Below are 26,895 nucleotides of genomic sequence, written 5' to 3'. Positions count from 1 at the left end.
GGTCGCAGCAAGGCTGACCCCATCTGCTGAAGATTCGCCCTGCAACCAGGCGATTCAGGGACCACTCGTAATGCATAAATATTGCTCTGCTTAGCCTGTCCGCTATTACGTTGGACTTCCTCAGAATGTGCTTTGTCACCAGGAACCGTTGGGAAGCTATTGCCCAATTCCACACTCGCATGGCCTCTCTGCATAGGGGGTATATGATCTTGTCCCCCCTTGCTTGTTGAGATTACCACACTACTGACATGTTGTCTGAGTGTATCGCAATAGTCCCTAGAGGAAAAACTTCCTGAAGTGCCTGCAACGCAAGAAGCACTGGTCTCATCTCTAGGACATTTATATGCGAATGTATCTCCTGTTCTTGCCACGTGCCTTGGACTGTCCTGCCGAGATAATGCCACGGGTAACCTCTGGAAACTATCCTTAGTAACAACCAGAACTGAGAAAAACACACTTTATAATAGCAAAGCTTTCGAATAAAATCCTTCCTCAATACTAATACAAACAAATCTAAAAACCAAATGGTTTAAATACAGGTCACTGAAGTCACATGACCAGCAGTCCAAAAATCATGTTACCACAAGTATATAAAACAAATCATTAAAATTAGAAAAATTAGAAAAAACATAACATTATCGCAACCTAGTATGTTGCAATTTAACAAGAACAGGTTTCAAGGTAATCATATTATTTAAACCTGGAAAATGGTCAGAGTTCAACCTAAGAATCCATTCATACTCTTTTAATTCAAGTAAATTACCACTATCACCACCTCTGGCAGGAGGCCGTATTACATCAATAACTCTAAAGGAGAATCTATGTTCAATACCTGAATCAACTATGTGCTTATACAAGGCATTACTGTCAATGGCCCTTCTAATCTCCGATTTGTGTTCAATGATGCGTTCTTTTAGCTTTCTAGTGGTCTTACCCACATAGAATGCAGTACAATTCACGCAATTAACTAAGTACACCACGTTAGATGCAACACAAGTGGTAGAAAAATTAAACTGATAAACTTTACCACTAATAGGATGTTTGAACTTATCACTGCAACCAACCACAATATCAGAACAGCAGGAACAATTCAAACAGCCATACGTGCCGGGCTTAGTGGTAAAAGTCCTCTCTACAGGCCTGAAAAAATCTTTGTAACATAACATATTCTTCAAGGACTTCATATTTCTATATGAGAAAAAAGGCCTGTCACCAAGAATGTCTTTAATCTCACTAGAGGCCATTAGTACAACCCAATTCCTCTGTATTATTTGTTTTACAAAACAAGTCAAGGTATTATAACTAGTAAGATACCTAGTGCAAAATAAAGTAAAAATAAGTGCTCAAATAGTTATGCCAATGCTGTCATGGCAACCTGGGAGACAGACTATATATTTAATAGTACATATGCACCTTATATACCTTTTTTCAGAAGATTTGTTGATGATTGTTTTTTCTTGTGGAAAGGTAGCCTTGATGGGTTGAAACTTTTTGTTGAGTATTTAAACAGCAGTACAAATTTTCTGAAATTTACTTTCGACTATTCTTATACAGGAATCAGTTTTTTAGATGTATATATAGATTTAGATGAAACAGGAAAAGTAAGTACTAGGATGTACAGGAAGGAATGTAGGGTAAATAATTTGCTTGATCGACAAATTATGCATCCGGATTTTGTATTTGATAATGTAGCTCGCAATCAGTTTTATAGGGCATCTAGGCTAAGTGTAGATCCAGTAGAGTATGACCGCATGATGCTTAATACCAGTAATGAGTTGAAACAACGTGGTTATCATACTAATTGCATCAATAAGAATGAAAAGATGGTGAGACAAATGAGATCTAGTAAAGCAAAACCGTACTTTTCAAGTAATGGACCTAGACATACTACGAATAATGAACCGAAATTGAATGTCTGTATTACTTATGCTAGGAATGTCAAACAATATACTGATGTTATTAATAAGTATTGGCCAATTTTAATTACTGAGCCCACAATATCCTCTCTTATCAGTACCAGACCACAGTATACTTTTAAAAATAAGAAGAATTTGTATAGGAGGTTATGGTGTGAAAAATGTAAAACCACCTGTGATGTTTAAAGGAACACGACCTTGTGGTCATTGTTCACAATGTTCATCTACAGATATGAGTTTATTATTCCACCACCCTGACACTAGAAGAACCACTGAGTTTAGGGTAGGTGCTACATGTGACAGCTCACATGTGGTTTATCTAGCAGAATGTCAGTCATGCCATTGTTTTTATATAGGCAAAACTGACAGAACCCTTAGAGAAAGGATCAGGGAGCATCTTTATCATGCTAGGAAGAAGTCAAAAATTAATGCTCTAGCTAAACATATTAGTGCCATGGGAGATGACCATGTATTCAAATTTAGAGTTTTATCTCTTATATATGAGAATGGCAGAGGTGGTGACATGAGAGTTAGAACTGAGGATACTGAAGCAAAGTGGATTGTGAGGCTCAGGTCTACTTTTGGGCATGGCCTCAATGAATGCATTCCTATTAAGCCTGTACTTCGTAGTAGACCATTGAATACATGAATTTTTATATAAATTTTTAAGTATTTTCAAATATAAATGTAAATATATTTATGATTTTATAATTTTATATATATATTTTACATAAACAAATGTACATATTTTAATTATATATATATATATGTGTGTATATATTTGTACTTTTATGAATATATTTATACATATATTTTTATAATTATATACATATATATACATGGATAGTTCACTATCAATTATAATTCACTGTCCACTAATTATTGTACTAGCATTATAAATGTATGCATTTCAGTTAGGTAACATTTATTTATTCATGTTCTTAGGTGTAATGTCTTTTTAAAAATGTTTTAGTATGTTAACTGATTGTTTGGATTAATTAGGTAGAGTATATAAGGTGTGGATTTTCATGGAGAAGTTACACCTGAAGAAGCTATTGTGAAAGCGCTTGTGTCTTCTGTGAATAAACTGGTACCTGCACGTATATCTGTGGATTCTTTGCTGTTATTTTGGAATCATTCTCAGCCTGGATTTTTTGCCCTTTGATTTCAAGGGACTTTACATTAGTTTAGAATCATAACCACTATCCAGAAACTCTTTGGACATCTCATCCAACTGTAAATTAAATGTAGCATCATCAGTATTTAATCTACTAACTCTATTAAACTGTGAAGTAACAATCCCCTTAAAGACATGTGGGGCATGCATGCTGGAATAATTAATGTATCTATCAGAGTTTATCTCCTTTTTGTGAATACTGGTATGGATAGAACCCTCACGTAGTTGTATCTTAACATCCAAGAAATTAATCTCACTATCAGAGGCATCCATCTTAAATTTCAAGAAACTGGTGGTTGCATTTAAATAATGAACAAATTCATTCAACTGTGAAAGGGAACCTTTCCAAACCATAAAACAATCATCAACGAAACGTTGATAAAAACATATATTACTTACAAAAGAATTATCCAAATTATAAATATAAGCTTTCTCCCATTGGTATAATACCAAGTTGGCATAAGTGTTAGCCACAGAAGTACCCATGGCTACACCAGTGAGTTGCAAATATAAGCATTCATCAAACAGAAAAATATAGTTCCTCAAAACTACACCTAGAAGAGAACAAATATTCTCAACAGATCTATTCACTTCTGAAGGTTGAGTGCCAAAAGCCTTAAAGAATACGGACTCCTCCTCGGAAGGAGTTTTGGAAGGCCAGCCTCCTCTGTTTCAGTATCTCCAGGATATCGGAGAAGGAAACATCATCAGAGGAAGACTTGGGGGACCCTTCCGATTCCTCGAGGTCAGTATTGGAGGTGAGAGACTCATCCTGGGAGTCTATGTGCTTCCTCTTGCACAATTTCTTTCTAGGGGGCTCCTCAGGCAAAGACTCTGGGAGACCCTCAGAAGGTTGGTGACCACTCGTGGGGGTGTCCTTAGGGCCTGGCGCTCTGCTGTCCAAGGACAGGTGAGTGTCAGAGGCTCTCGCCGGGGTGGTGGGGGACGGAATGACCGACCCGGGTGATGTAGCTGACGATCTTGCCAGCACGCTCCACATGGCCTCGAAGGCAGGTCCTCCCGGATCGGAAAACCGACCGGTCTCCGAGGCCACGACCGGGACTGGGGTCCCCCGAGCCGATGCACCGAGTGGGAGACTCGGAACTGACAGCTGTCCCGAAGTATCCCCCTCGGGCCCGACCGAAGAGAAGCAAGTCTCGAACCCTGTGGACGGAACCGACATGGTCGGAGCCGAAGTTGGCACCAATAAACCCAAAGGGGGTATCGGAGCCAGCGCAGGAACATCACTCGGAGCGGAACATACCAGCTCCGACAACAAGGATGTGCTCGGAGGAGGAATCATCGAAACGGTCATGGTAACTGGCTCCAGAGCTGAGTGGGTCAGAGCCGAAAACAATTTGGTCAACACCGGCGACTGCAGGAACATCTGCACTACCCTGTCAACATCCAAATCAGAAAGCCTGGAGGGTTTGGAGGAGATAGATAGAGACTGGGATCTCTTGAACCAAGTCTGACACTGGGCGATCGGTTCCGAATAGGCTCAAGTATAATTGGAGCCGACGCCGACTCGGTTAATACAGATACCTCCTGCAGCCCCGAAGACAGCGGAGCCGAGGAGGTAGAGTCCAAAACCGTAAACTTCTCCGGAGGCTCCGAAGTGGCAGATGGAACCGGAGACCTTTTCTTGGACTTGGAAGCTTTAGACTTACTACTGGAAGCCGAATCAATAGCTTCCTCAAAAGATGGTTTTATAAGTCCTTTTAAAATTAACTTGTTTTTTCTCTCCTGGAGTACCCTAGGACTGAACACGTGGCAAAAGCTACACGACTCCTGTAAATGGATGGCTCCGAGGCAGTAGACACAAACAGAATGTCTATCTGTGATGGACATTTTATATCCACATTTGGAACATTTATTAAAGCCAGAAGGCTTATGTTCCTTCTGATCTTTGGACATTATACAATGAATGGAAAGGGAGCCTAGATGTAACTCACAAAAAATGGTGGGAAACACCACACAATTTTGAACACAGGTACAAAAAACCAACAGGCACACAGAGAACCTCTAATCTAAATGGTTCACACAACAAGACAGAGCGGGAAGCAGTACTAGACACACACAAGAACCTCTAATTGAAACGGTTCTTCAGGAAACACAAGACCAAGGATTAATTAACCGACAGAGGGGAGGACTAGGTCCTCTAACTAAAACGGGCCTAGCCCGCTGGAAAGGAGGGATACCAAACTACTAACACAAGCACTGAAACACACACACAAATTAGCAATCTGCAAGAATAGCTTTTTAAATAGCTTTTGGGTTTGAATAAACAACTTTCTCAAAGAGAAAAGGCAAAAAAGAGGGTACTTAGCCACAGCCAAGCGAGACCACGTCCGAGCTCTACAAGCGGCAAATGAGATCTGGGGATAGGAAGCAGTGCATCTTGGGATACCCTCTTAGCCCAGCCAATGAGAGACTTTGAGCTAGTAAAAATCGGCTGAGTCGGAGCCGACAGGTAAGAATGTAGGCGAGCTAGGGCTACATAACATCAGCATTTTTAAAGTGGCCTTGGCAACAACAGAGATGGCTAAGCAAAGTCACAGCTAAGCAATTTAGAAAAGAATAAAACCTCTAAGCTAGTGTTCTCTCTCCTATAAAATGCTTGCTAACACCATAAGAATAAAACAATATCAGCCTCAACATAAATGTAATTGCTGAAATACTGTTTAATCCAAATTTAATTTCCACACCTTTGCCATCCACATCTGGTGACAGCAATGGAAAAGTGGACAACTAATGCAATTACTGCATCCCTAAAGGCTGATCAGCTCTGCCGGAATAGTAGTAAGTTTAGGTGATGAAGAATACAGTGGTACTTTGTATGCAATCCGTGTCTAACAAAAGCAGATAGTTGCTCAATCAAGCAAACTGGGTGGCAAGCACTTTTTACTTTTAGATTTGAAAATCATCCCCTGACAAATACAAACCCAGTGTGCTCATTAAGAAAGTATGGTAGACATGAGGAACACAGACGCTTATTATGCACATGAAAAAAATTGTTAACTAGTAGCTACATGGAATACAGGGGGAATAAAGATTTCATTAAGACCTGGGCAACCAGTATTTGAATGTCAGCTTGGGCACTGGAGTGAGTAGCCAGCATCAGCTCATCCACCTTGGGGGAGGAAGGTGGCTCTGTCTGCATTGCTGCTGGTAACTGGCACAGGCTACTGGAGCAGAGGATTGAGACAAGGTACATTCTATGCATTATGCAGCCAAGGTTAGCACATGAGTGAAGATATGCATGCATCAATGGTTAACAACTGCAGTCCCCATTTTAGTGGCATGCACAACAGTCTGCAAACCAAAAGGAGGGGCAAGATCAAAAAATCCATCCTTCAGATGAGACATTAAATCAAGGTCCCAGCCGACTAAGCTGGTGGTGCTCATGTGGATGTAAACTATTCCAAGGCACTTGGAAAAAAATGTAATAGAAGCTACCTGATGCCCTGGCTAAATCTGCTAGTCAGTATGAATACAACTTGAGGCCCCTGGCTTGGGTGTGACTAACCCAGTCAAAAAAGGATGCATGTATATATGCGTGAATGGGCATTCCTTCGTTGAAGGTTGTGCGTTAGGCCCGGCAAGCCAGCACGTAAAAATCTACTGCCAATCATTAGCGGACCGGAGTTCCGCTGTGGCGACCCCTAACCGGGAAAAGCCGAAAGACACAAACAAACCTCCTAGCGAAGTATCAAAGGTGACACTGCACCCAGAGCTAATCTGCTTTCTTCCACACAAGCTTTAGTAATTTAGCTCTTCACCCTCCTTCCCTGGGTAGGTAAGATGGACACTTTGGTCCAGGAGGGGAAGGGTTTCTCAGGGAACTGAAAGACTGTCAAAAGCACTGCTGGGTAATAGCTTTCAAAGAAAAAAAGTTTGATTGCTTTTAATTCACAATGACTGTTTAGTATGACTAAATTTCATTTACCTGAGTTCTTAATATTCTCAACTGAACAATTCCTTCATTCTCTTCTTCTCTCATTCGTTCTGTTGTTAGCTGTAACCTTCCAATCAGGTTTATTTTTCCCCTTTTCTGAACTTTTCCATTTTTTCTGCAATATAAACATAAACAGTAACTAAATTATAAAACTTATATAAATAGTGGCTTACAGCATCACACCACAAAACTATCTGAATGCATATGCAATACATTAAAATTCACTAACATTTACAAGCTCATTCTTGGTCACAACAGCGGAACCCTCTTATGTTTAACTTTCTTTGCAATTTCCTTGCATTAGATGACAGAAGTTTCAAAATCTTAAGTAACAAATGAATTACAAAATTTCTACTAGTCATTTTATTAAATGATAATCAACAAGAATGTATCTTTATCAAGCACTTTTTATTGCTTTTCAATATCCAAAAAAAAAGATATTCAAAAAATGCACCTTTGTAAACACAGATTTGATAAAAAATAAGATCTGACAAACAGTAATGTATATAACTGCAATTCAAGTATTATGAAATGTTGTTTTACTGATGTGCTGAAGCAGATTTAGATCTTGGTTCTGGTAATTGTGATAGCATTTTATTTGTGAAGGCACAAGCGATCCTAAACTACTAGGTCTCTGATGGCTTGGAAAGCAGGGCATAGGTATTCGGAGAGGAGCTATAGGGCCAATGCATATCTTGCTTACAGGGCCACAAACAGGCCTCTCCAAGTTAAGCAGTGAGACGCACTGTCTGCATTTTAAAAGGAGTGGGGCAACTGGATGGGTGTTCATAAATTCTATCCTGGTATGACTGGCTTGGCCATCCTTGAAAAGGGAGGTGAGGTCTAAGGGTGGGTACTGGAAAGGCAGAAGTGGTATCAAGATTCAGATGCCTTGTAGCTTCTATGATCCTATGACTGCCTAAATGCTACAAATCAGTATCAAGTACTGTATCATAAGTTCAAGGCTACTGAGTCAAATGAGTTTTCAGTGTTTTGAGCTTTCTATCTTATGGTGTCAGTGAAATGAGCTTCTATCATTTGATAGGTACGCACGTGCAACCCCTCCCCCCCACACACACACACACACACACATATATATATATATATATATATATATATATATATATATATATATATAGATAGATATCCACCTATAATCCAGGCCCTACTTGAATGCAGGCAGTGCATCACACACTGCTTTTTTTGCAGGGGAAGGTTATTCTAGAGGTTAGGGAGATGCTAACAACCTCCCCACCATCTTGTTTTACTGATCTTGCGGACATTTAGATAGCTGGTTCTTGTAACCATGAGACTGTTTGATTTGTGGAATTATGAGAGGTCCTGAGTTACTTGATTCTTGAGAGCAGTCGATGCATGGAATAGACCACCAAATTAAGCAAGCAGTAGTTTAAATATTTTTAAGAACAGCCTGTACACTTGTTATGGGAGCAACTGTTCTGGTATTCTGACAGGCTAGAAGGGCACTAATGCCCATGCTTGAAATATTTGCATATATGTATGAATGTGACTCCTCAGAAGGCAGATTCCTCTGAGCAGACTATAAGACACAGAAAAGGGGGGCAGTGCTTCAAATCTTTTTTGGAAGATTAAGGATTTTAAGGCTGTGATCCTCTATTGTTAGTAACCTCTAAGGTCTTTCTAACTGATAACTCTGGGGTACATCCCAAAGGGAGTGATGCAGTCTTTAATTAGTCTGATTAGTGTTGAATGCAAGGGGACAATAACATCTTTAGATCTCAATAACTTTCCCTTGGTGATCAAGTTGCACAAAGCACAAGTATTTCCTGATGACTGTTATATGATTACAAAATCATGGGAAGTATATACATGGTTCCAGGTCTCTAACTACATTTTCATTTTTAGGTGGAATACTGTCAATGCCATATTCTGGTGGGATGGTTGCCTGTCAAATGCAACAATGTTGTATTCCTTGGCATTTAATTTAAGCCCATTTTCAGTACACCAGGCATTTATAAGTTTAAGTTTCTCCTAGAAGGTTTCTGTGTCAGAGGGGGATTTAACAACGATTCTCAGTTTGCAGGCATCCAAAAATATGGCTAACTACCAGTCTTGACTTTAAATCTGTATGTCAGAAAAGTAAATACCGAACAAAAGCGGTCAAGCACTGAAACCTGTGGGACATCACTGGTCACCTTCATGTCCTATCAACTCTGCCCCTACATGATGTGGGTTCTGTCTTTTAGCCAATTTGCTGTCCACCTTGCCACATAATGATCTGTAACACATTTAGTTTATCAATTATACTAGCACAGAGGATGGTATTAAATATCTTAGGCAAATCAAAGTACAGTGTGACTGCTGATAAAAGCTTATGTTACCTTTTCAGAGAAGTTTACTAAGTTCAGTACACTGGATCTACTTTTTACAAACTTGGATTGCTGCAGATCTATCCTGAAAGATTTTAAAATAACACTGTTAATTAAGTGTATTATAATGTGTTCAATGGTCTTACAAATTAGACTCATCCTACAGTTTCCAGAGTCAGTAGTAGGGAGACCTTTTATGGAATGGCATCGCTAGGGCTGTATGTCAGATGTCAGGGACTGTGCCTGTAGCCAGGCTCAGGTTAAACAGTTTATGGAGAGGTTTCACCAGGGCATGTTTAGTCTTCTTTAACAAACAGACCAGTATGTTACCTGGTCTTGTAGAAGAAGAGTTCTTAGTCTTGGACAGCACTTTCACACAAGTTCTTCAGTGATAATGGGGTGTTTCAGAGAGAGATGGAGAATGCAGGGCGTTGGATGGTTGCCCCGAGTGAAATTTGCATTACATTTATTTCCTAGTATACTGGCAATTTCCACTGGGTCAGAGTAGGTTTTGCCATTTAGTAAGAATTCTTTATAGTGCTGAGTGCTGTTTACTAGTTTTCTAACACAACTAAAGGAGTATTTGTAGTTGTCATTGGCTTCATATGCCAACCTAAGTTCATGGGCTACCTTAGTAGATCTAACTGCCTTTTAAATTCTTATTCAGATTCCTAATATTGTCCCTGACTTGGGAGTTTTTAGATCTGATGTATACTAGAGTTTTTTCCCTTATATTGCAGATTTTGTTTATGCTGGAGGACCACTAAGGTGGTTTGCTTTTAAATTTCCCATTATATTTTGATCTAGATGGGACTATCAACTCTGTACATTTATGTGGGTATAAAACTCTTGTAGGTATCTACTGAGATGGTGTTGTTATAAATGAACTGTGAGACTTCTTCACAGAATCTGAGATTTTTGCACCTGAAGTCTTTGAATACTGATATACTGGTTTCAGGAGGTTTAGATAGTTTGACAAATAAGGTTACTAGCTTAGAGTTTAACTTAAATGGACAGGAAATTACTAATGTAGCTGTGCATCATGAGGTTACATTTGTAAATGCTAGGTCAAGATTTTTTTTCTTTTGTAAAAGCAGACTTACTGTAATTCAACAATCTTACATTAATGGACATTCTCATGCACACTGGGCTATTATGATTCCTTGGCAGTTGATACAGTTTTCAATAAGATCTGGTAAGCAAAACAGTGTGATCTTATACTACTAAATTATACAACAGGCTCAAACCAAAACAAGGGATTGCACAAACAAAAATAATCAATTCACTTATCATTCACATTTAAACTATGATACATACAACCACTTTCTCCAAACTCCCCTGACCACTGTCCCTCATTACTGACCTTCTCAGGCCACTTAGTTTTTTAGTTTTATATAACTAAGCAGCTTTATTAATTTGAGTTCCAGGTGTAATGCCAGCATTACAATTTATGTGCCATCGCTGTACCTCCATAATTTCCTGATTACAACTCAAGATCCATTCTTGAATAATCACATCATTTCCATCTTAATTTTATATGACTATGAAAGATTTTGTTAGTGCCCCTTTCCCCTCAGAACTGGCCTTGCTCACTAGTAATCCTGGTCATGGATATTCATAGTCATTATTAATCCACCTCTTTAGAGTCCCTGTAGTCCATCCCAAATTGAGCTCTTTCCTATACACTCCATTCTGTTTTAGACTAAACCCCCCACCCCCTTAATGTTACCTCCCTCTCTAATCTTCTCAGCTCTGTGATACTATTTAAATCTTGAATCTTTGGCTCTTCAGAGGTTTTCCCTTCTTAACTATAACTTTTTTGGCAAAGAAGCAGATCAAGGTAATCGGAGCCCTCACATGCTTTGGCTCTTCTAATGTCTCTGCCCAGCAAAGGTAGTAACTGGTGTCTTGCATTCACCAAAGGTATTTAAAATCTTGCAAAACAGGTTATGCAAGCCCTCCCTAAACTTCCTTATTTTAGGGCAGTCTCAAAATATATTGCCATGATCCCCCTCTGGTCCTGAATGTACCAGCACCAAGCTTGGTTGGCTTCTGAAAACATCTTTCCTAATTAGTCATGTATATACATATATTTGGACAAACACCAACTCAAACATCCAGAATTCTCTTGACTTGGTTATTATTTTGGGAGTCTCTCAAATTTCCAGCCACGACTCCACAGATATTTTGTCTAGCACTCAATGTTTCCCATTTTTGAACCTGTATATTCATTACATTTCTTAAGTGGTTCTTTTAATGCCAGCTACAGTCTAACTTCTATTCCTATTATTTACTTCCTATTAATTAATTCCTATGAATTAACTTCCTATTACTTGCTACAGGTGACCTCACCTCTATAAACAGCTTAATGCTGTTTTCTATTGACCATTCTTCAATACTTCCTTACCATAAAGCTTCTAATATATTCAGTACTACTTCTATAAATTAATGGCCTCCTTTGATTAGGACTATATCCATCTTAACATTCACCCCATTTCACCCCTATCCTGCTTTGCTCCTTTCCCCAAAAGGATCCTGCCTTCTCTTTCCGAAAATGTTTCTAATAATGTCATATCCAGAGGTACTTCTTGATTTGCCAACCTGATTAGGTATAATTCTAGATTCCAGGATGAGTAAAAATTTGTTCCTGGTGCAGGTACTCAGAGGTTTGTATATATTTTTTTAGACATTTTATATTGCCTTGCTGGTCTAACATCTGTGACCAAATATGTAGCTTCCTTACAAACTCTCCATGACCTCCTTGGTTCAGTAGCATCCACTTTCATTTAGAATAATTTGGATTCTTTATCATGCATGCAAATTTCAACTGGGTTACACTGAAATAACATTAAAGATGCAATAGACTAACCCTGCTTGTTCCCCTCCCTGCCCCCTTATCCCACCCGCCCCCAGTACCCCTACTCTTATAGGAACAAACAGTCCCTCCCACTTTCCCTCTTAGCAAATCCTAAGCTCCCCTGTCACACCTCACGACTCCTCCCACCTCTAGGCCCACACCCATTACCAAATTCTACACTAAGTCTCATCCCTCTCCCACTACCCTTTTTCTATCTCCATCATGACCAAATACGTTCTCACTATAACCCCCCTAATAACTTTACTTCTCACCACCACTTATTTCCTAACAGCATTTGAAAACCAAACTCTTATAGCTATCCCCTTCCCTAAGCGTCACACCAACTCCCAATGCAATCACCATGTCATTTCTACTCCACCTTCACTATACCAGGACAAATTTGTATCCCCCAAATTAGTCAACACTACACTTCATTACCCTAAATCTCCACATAACAAAGCTAACCTCAAAATCCTATTTAAACTACAAAGATTATTAGTTTACCTAAAAAATCGTATAAACATCGACGGCGATATTCACCCTAACCCAGGTCCCACCACCACGCCAGACTCTCACCCCAATAAATTAACCCGAAAATCTACTGACTCCCTTCTAATATTACATCTGAACCTAAGAAGCATTAACAACAAAGTTCACAACCTTCACGCCATTATAGCTACTCATTCCCCTGACATCATGTGTCTAACCGAAACATGGCTAAAGCCCTCTACTAAGAATGAAGAGATCCTCCCACCCGGGTACAATATTATTAGGGCTGATCGTGCAAAAAAAAAAAAGATGGAGGAATAGCTGTTATGTTTAAAAATACCCTGAATATCCTTAAGAATCCAATTCAACCACCTATAATCTCTAACCTAGAAATTATTGCCCTACAGATCTGCTTAAACTCTCAAAAACGCATCAACCTCATTGTAACTTATATCCCACCAGGGAACAACACAGAAAACCTGGAGCAAACGCTGAGCTGGCTATCCACCAGCTACCCACAAGGAACCATAGTACTTGGAGACGTTAACATAGACTGGTCTCTCTGTTCTACCCATACAACTCCACAACCTATCAATTTACATGTTTTTTCCCAAACCATCCTATCCCCAACTAGAATAGGCAACTCTCTTCAAAAAGAAAGCATCATTGACTGGATCCTTACTAATAGGGACTCAAACAACTACACCACAGGTACCCTTCCCAGTGACCTCAGTGATCACCTAATAACCTATATCATTAAACATAAATGCCCAACTTCTAACCCCCCCCCTATATAGACTAATCAGAAATAAAAAGAAATTCGTCCCACAACTATTTCTTGCCGACCTGAAATCCTGCAACTGGTCCATACTAAAAACCCTACCACTCGATGAGAGTGTGTCACACTTCAATGACACATTCCTTAAGATACTTGACTCACATGCCCCACATAGACAAATTAGATCCAAAGTTCATATAGCACCTTGGCTAACTAAAGAAACCAAAACCAAAATCAAACTTCGTGACCAAGCCTGGGATAAATGGAGAGCCACAAAAACCTCCCAAGATCGCACTAAATTTCAACAACTAAGAAACACCACTAAAACAGCTGTTACCCAAGATAAAAAACAATACTTCTGCCACCTCCAGCTAAAACACCAGAACAACCCAAAGAAATTCTGGGCAGGTTTTAACAACCTTCTGCACCCAGGTAAAACCTCCACCCCAACCCCCGAGAAACTGATAGAAAAAGGACAGGAAGAAGTAGCCAACACCTTCAACTCCTTCTTCACTGAGAGTATCCAAAATCTAGCCAGTCAACTAACTTCCACTCCCCCATCTGCTGTTCAACAGCACGTCGACACCCCTACCCCCTTCAATTTAAAGCCAGTCTCTTCCTCTTATATACGCATTCTCCTAAAAACTCAAACCAACCACCCTAGCGGCTGACCACCTTCCTGCAGAATTCTTACAAATTGCATCTGAAGTAATAGACTACCCAATAACAATCCTTATCAATAGAACTATAACTGAGACGAACATCCCCTCTATCTGGAAGATTTCTTATATCATTCCACTTCACAAAGGAGGTACCTCCATGGAAACCTCAAATTATAGACCAATAGCTATACTATCCCCAATAGCGAAAATCATGGAGAGATGCATCCACAAGCAACTTCTTCGCTACCTAACCTTTAATCATCTCTTGTCCAACTCCCAGCACGGCTTTCGCCCCCACCATAGTACAACTACCACCCTCCTTTCCTTTGTTGACTCCATCAATAACAATCGCAACAACAAACTTATATCCTCTGCCCTCTTTTTGGACCTATCAAAAGCTTTCGATATGGTCAATCATCAGCTCCTTCTTAACACCCTTGAAACCCTGCATCTGGACACACCAGCACTAAACTGGTTTAAGGCCTACCTCACGGGTAGGCAACAAGCTGTCCTGTGGCAAAACTGTATATCAGGACTACTCCCAAATACCATAGGTGTTCCTCAGGGCTCCATACTGGGTCCACTTCTGTTTTCCATCTTCATAAATGACCTTCAGTCATCCCTAAATCCACCTGCATACAATATGCCGACGACTCCACCCTAATCTGCTCAGACGTCTCCATCTTGAATCTCCAAACCATCACTCAACATTGTTTTTCTCTAGTTGAAAAATGGTTCACCGACTTAAAACTCCTACTTAACCCAACTAAAACGAAATTATTACTATTCTTCCCCAACGTTTTCTCATCCCATGGCAAAGAACTCCCAAACATTAACAATATAACCTTCCATGTTAAATCCAACAATGGGACCCTCATAACCCCTGTCACCAGTACCAAACTACTTGGAGTTACCATTGATCATAAGCCCAAATTGACATACACATTACTCAAACCATAAAGTCTGTTAACAAAAACTAGGATCTATGTACAGAATTAAAACTTCTTAACTCCTTCTACCAAATTAACCATTGCCCGTCCATCTCCTCTCTTCCCTCCTCTCGCTTCCCGGTCCTCTCTTTCCTCAATAAATGTGAACTTAACATGCTCTCTTGCCTACAACCACATTGCTAGATTTATAACAGGTTCCCCTTATCGAACCCACCATTGTCTTAACTTGAGGAACCTTGGCTGGCTAGAACTGCCTAATCTCCTCAAACTTAACCAACTCACCAAGCTTACAAAATAATCAACCATCCTGATAAAACTCCCTCACTATGCAGCATTCTGACTCCGTACTCTAATCTCAATAGTCTTGATCATCTAACAGTACCCTGATCCTAACCATTAAAGCTAAGAACTCAGGTGGGGATGCCCTCTCGCTAACTCCATTGGCAAGCCGTGGAACTCCTTGCCAAACTACCTAAGACTTGCAACCTCACGCACTCAATTCAAAACAACCTTAAAGAATATCTCACAACACAATGGTTATGCCCTTGTCGTGCACCTGACTAACTACATATCTCATACCCTACTAGTCCCACTTCCTCCTAGCCCATTTCTCTTATCCAGATCTCTAAAATCACTCATTCTTAATATCAATGAGGATTATACCTGATCTAGTCTATTTTACATTCCTATGTGAAATTAATCCTATGTATAACCAACAGCATGATCTTTCTCCTATATAATTTCTATGTCATTTTTTCATCTTGTAAATGTTATTTGTACTCTCTTTTTTTTGTAACACTATTTTGTATCTATTTGAACATGTACTGACTATTTTGTTTGTTTGGAGCTTTTCTCCTCGGGCCTCTACTGAAAACGGATATGTATCCAGCTAGACTAGCCCGGTTAACAAATGTAAAATAAAATAATAAATAAAAATAAATAAAATGTCAGTTATTTTAATCCAGTTGATCTTTTGAATTTTGCCTTGACAAACAATGTACAGTTGTGTATGTGAGCTTGCTATAACTGCAGATGCTCGAAGGATCACTAGTGCTGTAGCCTACATTACATGTGTTATATCCTGCAGAGGATATAACAGCCGGCCAGCTTCCCAAGCTTCAGGGAACATTCCATGTGCTCAAACCATTAGTCAGCTCGAACCAAGCTAAAAGGCGGGTTTGGATATCAAGCTCTTCAGAGCTTTCAAGCCAAGAGACAGAGGGAGGTTAAGCCCTGAGAGGATATTGTTAGGAACAACAAACATCCACATCCTGGGATAAAAAACACACCAAAAACAAGGGCAATGGAGGGAGGGAGTGGCTACTACACCAGTGATCATTTGAACATCTACTGCTACAGTAAAGTTAATGTACAAAGTTGTACTATGTTCAACATATTGATCACTACTGCAGTAGTCCATGTTTTATGGGTAGATTACCCTACCTTAGAATAACTGGATGATAGAAGGAGAAATGTCCAAGATCTCCTGGAGAATGGTCATATCATAGCCTGATCTAAATCTGCAAAAGGAATCTAGCTTGTAGTACTTTATAAAAGTATGGACAGAGAAAGTACAGTCATGTACACTCAACATAAATGTACATGTTAGAGTGTACTCACTGCTGCAGTCATCACCTGTGGGTTATCCCTGCTGTGGTAGCCCTCAGCCGGCCCGAATACCAGAGTGAATGTTTTTCTGCGTCGGCTGCTGTTGCATGCTGCCTGACGTCAGGTCATCAGTGCTATAAAGGAGAGCAGCTGACTCCATTACATCAGTTTTTCTTGTCCTAACCCGCCAGAGACGCAAGTAAATATGGTAAAGTCGTCCTGGTGGCTAAAAGCCACCTTTTGAAACTTATGTCTCCCTAAAAAAAGAAGATACAAGGGGGAAGGTGGGTGGGAAACCAGGACTGCAACAGTGAATACACTCGAACATCTATATTTATGGTAAGTGTACACAACTGTACTATGTTCTTCCAGTTTCACTGTTGCAGTCATCACCTGTGGGAGGATTCCCAAAGATGAAGATAAAGGTGGTAGGCTTAGTAAGATACCTAGGAATGGGTCAGCATGCCCTGCACAACTGCAGAGGCAAACCCTGCCCTAGCCTTAGAAAATAGAGGTAGGTAGTAATGCTTGGTAAACATATGGACAGAGGTCCAGGTGGCAGCTTCAAGGGTGTCCCTGGTGGGAACTCCTCTGAGAAATGCTGTGGAAGTAGAGGCTGCCCTAGTGGAATGGGTTGGAACAGACTTGGGGGAGGGGTCCATGTAATCTGCAGCAGAAATGGATACAGTGTGATAGCCATTTGGAAATGGTTTGTTTGGAAATGGGCTTTCCTTCTGCCCCTGGGGCAAAGCTGACTAGTAGTTGGTCCATTTTTCTGAAGGGTTTGGTATGGTCCAGGTAGTATCTGAGCTGTCTGTGCATGTCTAGCGAGTGCAGAATTCTCTCTCCCTTGTTTTGCAGGTTAGGAAAGAAGGTGGGTAGGTGTATGGCCTGATCGAGAGATGCATTAGATACCACCTTGGGCATAAAGGAGGGATTAGTCCTCAGGGAGACCCTGTCCGCATGGAAGATGATGAAGGGCTCAATGGCCATCAATGCCTGAAGTTCTGAAATTCCCCTGGCTGAGGTGATAGCTAAGAGAAAAGCAGTCTTCCAGGAGAGGAATCGTAGTTCTGCTGAAGCAGCAGGTTCAAAGGGTGGTAAAGTAAGTTTTTCCAAAACATAATTCAGGTCCCAGGCTGGAGTCGGTGGCCTTCTGGGAGGTCTAATATTAGATTCCCCTCTGAGGAATTGTTTAATCAAAGGATGGGGAGAACAGGGGCTGTTCTGCATCAAAATGAGCCAAGATGACTGACGCATGGATTTTAATAGGGAAAAAGGAGAGGCCGCTGTTAAGTAGCTCCACTAGGTAGTCCAGGATAAGAGGGATGGAAGGCTGTGACGTATTGCCCCCTCTGGACTGGCTCCAGGAGCAAAATCTTTTCCATTTTCCTGCATAAGATTTTCTGGTGCTGGGCCTTCTGGCCTCTGTGATAATGTCTAGGACCTGTTTGCTTAACAGGGGCCCCTTGTTTGCCTTTAGAGTATTAGCCATGCTGATAGTTTGAGACTCTGCAAGTCTGGGTGCAGCATCCCCCCATCCACCTGAGTTAAAATGTCTGAAATAAGGGGAAGCTGCCTGGGAGGCTCTAAGGTCAGGCTGCACAGTAAGGCGTACCACTGTTGTCTGAAACAATCTGGAGCAATGAGGATGGCTTTCGGTCTCTCCTCCCTTATTTTGATCAGTACCTTTGGAATAAGAGGCAGAGGAGGGAATGAGTACACAAACAGGGTGTCCTAGTGGAAGGTCAATGCATTCACCTTCCACGCTAGGTGGCGATACTCCCTGGTACAGAATTTTTTCAGCTGATGGTTCAGGTGTGAAGCAAAGAGATCCACCCCCGGAGTCCCCCACCCCGGAATGATCTATAAAAATATTTTTCTGTGGAGCTGCCATTTGTGGGGGCCAGTAAGTTTCTGCTTAAGTGGTCTGCCAGGGTGTTGTTGATCTGTGGTAGTTAATGGGCTGTCAGGTGTAGTCCCATGGAAGAGGCTGTCGGCCATAGGTTCAAGGCTAGCCTGCACAGAGGGTAAGACTGGGTCCCACCCTGTTTGTTGATGTACCACATTACTGTGGTGGTGTCTGTTCTGATAAGGAGAACCCCGGGCTTGAAATGGGGTTTGAAGGAAGTCAGAGCCTTTTCTACTGCTATAATTTCCTTCAGGTTGGTGTATAAGGGAAGGTGCTGTGCATCCCAAAGACCTTGGGTGCACCTGCCTTCTAGGTGAGCACCCCAAGCTGTGTCCGAGGCGTCGGTGGTAATGGTCTGCCCAGTTGGGCAAAGGGTGAAGGAAAGGCACTTGTTCTGAGCACAGGCCCTTGCCCACCAGAGAAACTCAGCCTTTATACAGGGAATCAGAGGGAGAGAGGTCTCTAGAGACTGAGAGTCCTGACTCCAAAGATTCTTTAGGTCCCACTGAAGTTTTCGCATGTGAAGCCTGGCCAGAGGAATTAGACAGATGCAAGATGTCATGTATCCCAAGGCTAGGAGGAACTTCCTGGCAGTTTGTTGAGTTCTGGAAGCCAGCTGGGTGAAATAAGAGAGGCAAGAAGCTCTGCTTTTCTGGGGATAGGAAGGCTATTTGGGATGCTGTGTCCAGCAGTGCTCCCCCAAAAAAGATCTTCCTGGAGGGTGTTTGCTTTGATTTCTTCTAGTTGATGGTGTATCCTAAGGAGGTTAGGAGGGTTTTGACAAAAAGGAGGTCCTTGAGGAGCTTTTCTTTGCAGTCTGCCTGAATGAGACAGTCATCCAGTTAAGGGTAAATTTGTATATTTTTCTGCCTGCAGAAGGCTATGGCCGGGGTAAGCGTTTGGTGAATACCCTGGGAGCAGTAGATAATCCAAAGGGTAGCGCGGAGAACTTAAAGTGTTGTGAGCCTGCTCTGATGTGAAGGAATTTCCTGCAGGATTCCCTTATGGGAATGTGGAGGTAGGCATCTTTTAGATCTAGGGTTACTAACCATGCATTTTTTGTCAGCATAGGCAGCAGCTGCTGTAAGGTTAGCATTTTGAATTTGGGGATCACCAGGATGGTGTTTAGAATAAACAGATTCAGGATGGGGCGCCAAGTGCCCTCTTTTCTGGGAACCAGGAATAGTCTGGAATAAAAGCCTTTGTCTGTTTGATCTGAGGGGACAGGTTCTATTGCCCCTTGGGATATGAGAGTTTGGACTTATTTCAGTGCCTCTGCCCACTGATTTGGAGGCAAGTCTGGGTACCCTCTTAGACTTGGGAGTTTGTTGAAGGAGAATTTGTATCCCTGAAAAATTATCTTTAAGACCCATTGGTACTTTGTTACAGACAGCCAATTTTCTTTGCAGAGGGAAAGAATCCTCCTAGTTTTTGGTGAGCGAAAAGAGGGCAGAGGGGGGAGAGGAAGTCATCGAGAATTTTTGCCATAAAGGGATGGCTTAGAACTCCCTGCCTTTGGAGTTAGAGTGGTCCACTCTTTGGTTCTCTGCTGTCCCTAGGGTGGGAGTCTGGGTGGTCTGTCCCTGCGGGGCTTACCTTGCCCGTTTGCTAGGTGCAGGTAAGGACCAGTGTTTTGAGGGGAAAATTCCTCTGAACCTAGGAAGTTGTACCTGAAGGAAATCTTTTACTGTCTGCATAGATTTTGCTTTATCTTCCATCTTTTTAAGCACCTCTTCTGCTTTTCCTCCAAACAAGTGGTCCTTATCCAAGGGTGCATCAAGTAATTTAGATTTGACATAATCAGGGAGAGGTTATTCCTTCAACCATGCATGTCTCCTAATGACAGATCCTGACACTGTTGCCCTGCTAGAGGCTTCTAGGGCATCATATCCACAGTGTAATGAGTGTTTAGCCACTTGACAAGTAGAGTGCAGTAAATCTGCTAACACTTTCGAACTGGCACAGTCAGGAAAGGTAGAATTTTTTGTTTTAACGGTTCCAAAGAGTGTTGCTGATATTTTAACATGTGGAACTGACAGTTGAGAGCTCTAATCGCCAAGGTTATAGAAGTGTATACTTTTTTACTCCATCTGTCCAGAGTTCTGGAATCCTTGTTAGGAGGAGTTGAATTCTTTGTAGAACTAGCCTTAGCTCCTTTTGGTCCCTTGTATAATGACTTCTGGGTCTGTAGCAGGATTTCTGTACAGGTATTTGTGAGAATCTGGTACTCTATAATACCTGTCAGGTTTTCTGGGAGCAGGTGGAATTCCTGGAAGACATCATCAACCACCTCTAAGATAGGAGGGATGGCCAAGGGTTTGTGCTGGGGCAGGTGTAGAAACTCTCAGTCTTTTCTTAAACTGAAGGAAGCCCTGGGATTCCCAGTGGAAATGTTCCCCGAGGGTGTAAAAGGTTTCCCCAAAGGAAAGATCTTCTGGTGGGGAGGCAGAGGGAATGGATTCCTCGCATCTGAATCCTCATAAGCAGTCAGAGGTGGTTGCTCCTCTTTAAACTCTGAATAATCATATTTCTCAGAATCCTGTTCTGTGAGTATATCAGGAGAAAGGTCTCTTTTTCCTTTTAGAAGTTGTGGCCTGACTACCCCTGATAAGGGAGAGAAGACCCTCTGCCATTTTAAGCATTTGAGTTTGGGGAGGAGGAGCAAGAGTAACAAGGTGGCTAGAGGTAGGTTTCCTGGGAATGGTCTTGCTCTAGGCCTAAGTGAATCCATTGGTCTGAAAGAATGGTAGCTGGAAGAGAAGACGTCGTTTTTTTGTCTGGAATCGGTAGTGCGAAAGGCCTCCTCGGAAGCCAGTGTCTGCGTTGTGGCTCAGGACCCAACCGAGGTAGAAGAGGAAGAAGATTTCTGCGGCATACTGGACTCCAAAAGGGTCTCTGTAGAGGCCTGCGAAGGTATCGAACCGGGCATCAGGGGCTACAAAAGTGCCTCACTGAATTCTGGGGAACTGACGACCTACTTAGTGATTGTGCTGTCAGAAGGCTTGGCCTTGTGTGGTCTGTCTCTATCTTTATCCTTATATTTCTTCGGAAAATCTATGGAAGGTTGGCTGGCTGGCACCATTTCGGAATGCGAAGGCGGAAGACGAAAATCCCTGGCTACAATAAGAGCTCTACGACAAATGGTTCTCGCATTAAAGAGGGCACAGAACAGGCACCGGGGGATGTCGTGATCTGGGCCTAAACAAGTGATGCAGTACGAGTGGAAGTCTCAGAGTGGTAATTGCTTTCCACAGGTGAGACAATTGTTAACTTTTTAGGACATTGGTTAATGCAAGAAAAAGAAAGGATCCCGACTGGGGTACTTAGCTTTAGACGTTTTCAGCTGTAAATCAAAACTCTGGTAGCGGCTGACCGGCACACTTGTGAACTGTTTCTGCTACGGGCTCCACGGCAAGAAAGACTGATGTAATGGCGTCGGCTGCTCTCCTTTACAGCATGGATGACCTGACGTCAGGCAGCATGCAACAGCAGCCGATGCAGAAAAACACTGACTCTGGTATTTGTGCCGGCCGAGGGCTACCACAGCAGGGATAACCCACAGGTTATTACTGCAACAGTGAAACACGAAGAACATCACTAGGTTGTTTGAGGGTTGGGGAAAGAATTTCTTGTAACAGGGAGACACACTCAAGTTTGAGATGCATGTTATGGTCATTTGTAGACAGGAGTTGAGTTCCTCCACCGTGTTTGCCTGTGTGAGGCAGGTGTCCAAACAGGGGCAAATCTGCATGCCCTTGGTCTTGCACAATACAACTACTGGAGCCAAGGGAATGTGGAAGTAAGCATTCTTTAAATCCAAGGTGCCCATGACTGCCCAAAGAAGGATCAAGGGTATTTTTTGTAAATTGGGGACTAAAAGGAATTTTAACTTTGAGAGGTCTAAAATGGGTCCCCAATTTCCTTCTTTTTTTTGGGACCACAAAAGTCTGGAGTAAAACCCTGTTCCTAATTCATTTGAGGGGGTTGCTTCTTTAAATCCTTGGCATAGAAGTTTCCATATTTGACCCTGTGCCTCTTTGATATGTCCTTTTCTAACAGAAGGAATAACTGAGAACTGTGGAAGAAAAAAATGCATTTTGTACCTGATTTTGATGATTTCTAAGACATACCCATCCTTGGTGAGGATTTGCCATTGATTTAAGAAGATGGAGATTCTGCCCCTTAGCTTTGTAAGGTGGTAGGGGGATGAGGTTATCCGTGTCATGGCTTTTCCTGTTGGACCCTTGGGGGTTGGGACCCAACAGGCCTGTTTCTGGGGTCTGCTTCCCACCTTCTATGCTGATTATTCCTTCTGGGATTTCTGCTTTGTATTTTTGTTTGGGAGGCAGGAAAGGCCCAGAATTTGATAAGAATAGTTTCGGCTACACCTTGGAGGCCAGGACCTGCATAACGTCCTTGACAGTCTGCAAAGTCTTCAACCTCACCTCCAGTCTTTTAAAAATACTTTCAGCCTTGAGCCCAAAGAGGAAGTCTTCCTTCAAGGGAGGCATCAATGATTTCAAGTCTGAAGTGGTTAGGAAAATACTGTCCTCTAACTGACCCAGAGGCAACTGCCCTGACTGACGTTTCTACAGCATCAAAACCACAGTGTAGAGTGATTAGCTACTTGGGAACTGGTGTTACAAAGTTCTAACATTTCTTTTTGGACAGCCTTGTGCTGTATCCTCCTCCATCTTTATTTCATTTTGGTCCAGGAGGGATTATTGGAATTTACCCATACAAAATTATCAATTTAAAGCTCTCATGGCCAGGGTAGCAGAAGTAAAAACATTCTTCTCCCGCTAAATATGTCAAGGGTTCTACCCTCCTTGTCACTGGGTAAAGGACACTTCAAGGCACTGCTCTTGGCTCCCTTGGACCCTGAGGAGACTACCTCAGGGTCTGCCACTGGATTTCCAAAAACATGTTTGAAATAATTCAGGACCCTATAAAAACAGTCAGGATTCTTGGGGACAGGGGACAGCAAGCATGGGCTGAAGTCCGGCTGCAGGGAACATTGGCCACCTCTAGAAATGGAATAGCAGCCAAGAATTTATGCTCAGGAAGGCAAAGAAACTTTCTGACCTTTCTCTTGGGCTTGAAGATAATCCTGTGCTTTCCAAATGAAAGACTTTCTCATTTTTTCAGGCGATAGCTGAGGCAAGGGTGTCAAAGTCAGAGTTGGCAAATTACCCTTTTTAAATATGGACCAGATATGCCAACCAATACTTATCAGTGTGATAGGTATGAGAAGATTCCGGAGGTGAAAGGTCTCTCTCATTTCTGGCAGGAGAAATTCCTTGGGCTGTGGTCCAGCTGGCTTGATCTCATGTAATCCATGAGATTCTTAAGGATGACAAGGTCCTGCAGGAAGGCCTGTGAGGGCATCTGTCATTTAAGAGACCTAGGTTGGGGCAAGCCTACAGCAGCCTTCTTATGCTTGGCCTTGGGCCTTGTCTTGGGTGTGTCAGTATTAGGGACTGGCACAGGCCACAGGCAGTCACGGCCCACATCTGGTCTGCTGAAATCTCCTCCCTGCTGCTTCAAAGTATTCCACTCCTCCCTCCAATAACCTTGAATGGGAGTCAGAAGCTGACTCCCTGCTACAGACTCCACATCCATCCAATACCCTACCTAAACTGGCTCGAGCAGATGGTGGGGTCAATGACATGGTCACCTCCAAAAGGGGTCTTGCCAGAGGGCTTGGCTACACAATTTCTTGAAGAGGGCTAAGAAGGTACCTCTCCTCCTCCAACAATCTCAGTTCTAAGTGACTATCAGAAAGAGAAACACTTATCATCCAACTTCCTAATGACTTTTGAACACTTCCTCCTCTTGTGAAGGAGATTAGCAGCAGGACAGGTGGACACCAATGTATGTGGAAGCCACCAACACATTTTTCCTTTTCTAAAAACTGCTAAAAAAATTCAGCACTACATTTTATAATTCTAGAATTAAAGTGCATGCACTGGGGACAGTTGGGCACATCATGCTACTGGCCCACGCAGAATAAGCAAAAAGAGTGAAAGTCACAGTGAGCAATTTAATTTCCTCATTCTATACAAACATTAGTTTTAACAGAATTCTGACAAAACCAGAATACAAGCACAAATGACAAAGTTCCCCAAAATGGTACTAAACTTAAAATGTTCAATCCCAGACGTCTGACTGACCAACATACTAGACATAGGATGTGTCAAGCTCTGACAGTGAGAAGGAAGTGAAGAAATGGCACTGTCTGATGACCCTCTATACACAGATATTTTGACATTACAGAGGGAGGTGTTTGTTAGGTGTACAGGAGGAGGGAAAACTGCTGACATTCATGAAGGTCAAGGGCTTTCAAGGCAAGAAATCCCAAGTGTTATCACTGCAACAGTGAAACACTAACATCCAATGTTGTTTACGGCAAAGGGGGTCAACCAAGAGAACTTGCGACTGTCCTTCTGAATTTTTAAGTCTTTTTGAATAAAAAGAAAAAAGTAGAACCATACAGGAATTTCCCTTTCTAGGTGAAGAAGGTGGCATTCACTGTCCAGGCTTCCTGGACAGCTGTCCTGAAGCAAAATATTCTGAGCTGATTGTTCAGACAAGAGGCAAGGAAATCCATCTGTGGAGTACCTCACCTCACTAGTGGGCAATCTGTAGAAGACCTCCCTGCTCAACATTCATTCATGAGGATTTGCCCTGGATAAGCTCAAGTAATCTGCTAAGATGTTATGTTCTCATGGACTACAAACAGCCTGGAGGGAAATGTTTTGATTAACAGGACTGTCCCAAATAACTGCTAACCTGCCAAGGGGGTAAGACTCTGACATACTACAGGAAAGTTGTGCTGTCCTTCAGAACTTGAAATGTTCCTGGGGGCCAAAAGTGACTGAGAGATTGAAGACCAAGAATCAATTCATTTCTTTTACATTTAATTGCTCTTTCTTGTCCTTTCTGACCAAACTCCTTAAACTTTGAAACATTCTGAGAAAGCACTACAGGCTTTGTCTGTTGCATCTTTTGAGATACTTTGGAGAGAAGGGGGCATCAAAAAGGGAAAGTACAGTTATGCAAGTTACTTACCATAACAGTAAATGTCCTACTGATAACTTTTACAGTATTGCTGACATATGGATTGGCACCACTGACATCTGGCCGGGTACCAAAGTTTTATGTTCCCTGGGTCATGCATCTGATGCATGTCCTCAGCTCATATGCACTGCAGTATATGTATGGGTGTGGATCCTCAAACATCCTGAAGACGATGGAGAGAGGAGACTGGTCAGCTAGAAGGAGTGTAGCTCGAATAGTTTAGAACACTAACCACTGCTCTCCTGCATGGGAATGGGGAAAGCCAAAGGAGGAGATGAAAATGAAGGCTGAAGTGAGATGGAGAAAAAGGGAATGGAGGGTGGGATGGAATACTGGAACAGTGATCAGTAGGACATCTACTGTTATGGTAACTTCTTAAAACAGCTGCACTATGTCCTGACTGAAATCACTGTTGCAATATTTCTGACACATGGGTGATTAACACAGCTGAAGGTGGAAATAAGGGTGTTTGGCTAGTGAACAGAAGAGTTGTCTATTAGCGCAGACAGAACTGGCATGTGAGGGCTGCCCTGGGCCTGGAGAATGCATTCATTTTGTAGCGTTTGGTAAAGGTGTGTACACAAGACTGAGTGGTAACCTCTACGACAGACCTGGAATCTATCCCTTTGTGAAAGCCCCTGAGGAAGCCACTGTCCTAGCGGAATGTGCTTTACTGCAAGAAGACAATGTCTTACCATAGTGCGAGTTGCACAAAGAGTTAGCCTTAAAAATCCAAGCTACAACAGTTTGTTAGTAGACTGGCTTGGTTTAACATAGGGTTTATAAATGATACAAACAGCTGGTCAGTCTTTCTGAAAGGTTTAGTTCTGCCCACAAAAAAATCTGAGCTGGCTGTGAATGTCCAAAGTATGCAAGATCCTTTCCCCTCTCTTTTGTGAATTTGGAAAGAAAGTGGGAAGACGGACAGCCCAACCGAAATAAAGCTCATTCAATATCTTAGGCAGTGAGGATGGATTGGCATTGACAGTCACCCCTGTCCTTGTGAGAAATAAGAAAAGGGGAGTGCCCGTGACAGCTTGTAACTCAAACTCTCCTAGCAGAGGTGACAGCCAAGAGGATGGTTTTCCATGTACAGAATTTTAGAGGCAAGGAAGATGCTGGTTCAATGGGAAGGAGTGTAAGCTTTTCTAGCACAGAAT

At 42.0% G+C, this 26,895-nt stretch overlaps 1 protein-coding gene across 3 annotated transcripts in view; it reads right to left on the bottom strand.

The window, feature by feature from the left end:
• Positions 1-26,895, bottom strand: part of CUL5 (cullin 5) — a 2,346,971-nt gene that overhangs the window by 40,639 nt on the left and 2,279,437 nt on the right. For all 3 annotated transcript variants that reach the window (XM_044072614.1, XM_044072615.1, XM_044072616.1), the window contains exon 18: positions 7,043-7,166. In XM_044072614.1, the coding sequence (XP_043928549.1) occupies positions 7,043-7,166 (124 nt within the window). The remainder of the gene's footprint in view (positions 1-7,042; positions 7,167-26,895) is intronic.

Source organism: Protopterus annectens, chromosome 5.part0 (assembly GCF_019279795.1).
Source record: "Protopterus annectens isolate FY-2018-M chromosome 5.part0, PAN1.0, whole genome shotgun sequence".
Lineage (NCBI taxonomy): Eukaryota > Metazoa > Chordata > Ceratodontiformes > Protopteridae > Protopterus > Protopterus annectens.
Note: the sequence above shows the minus strand (reverse complement) of the source record. Positions and strands in the feature narration are given on the sequence as shown.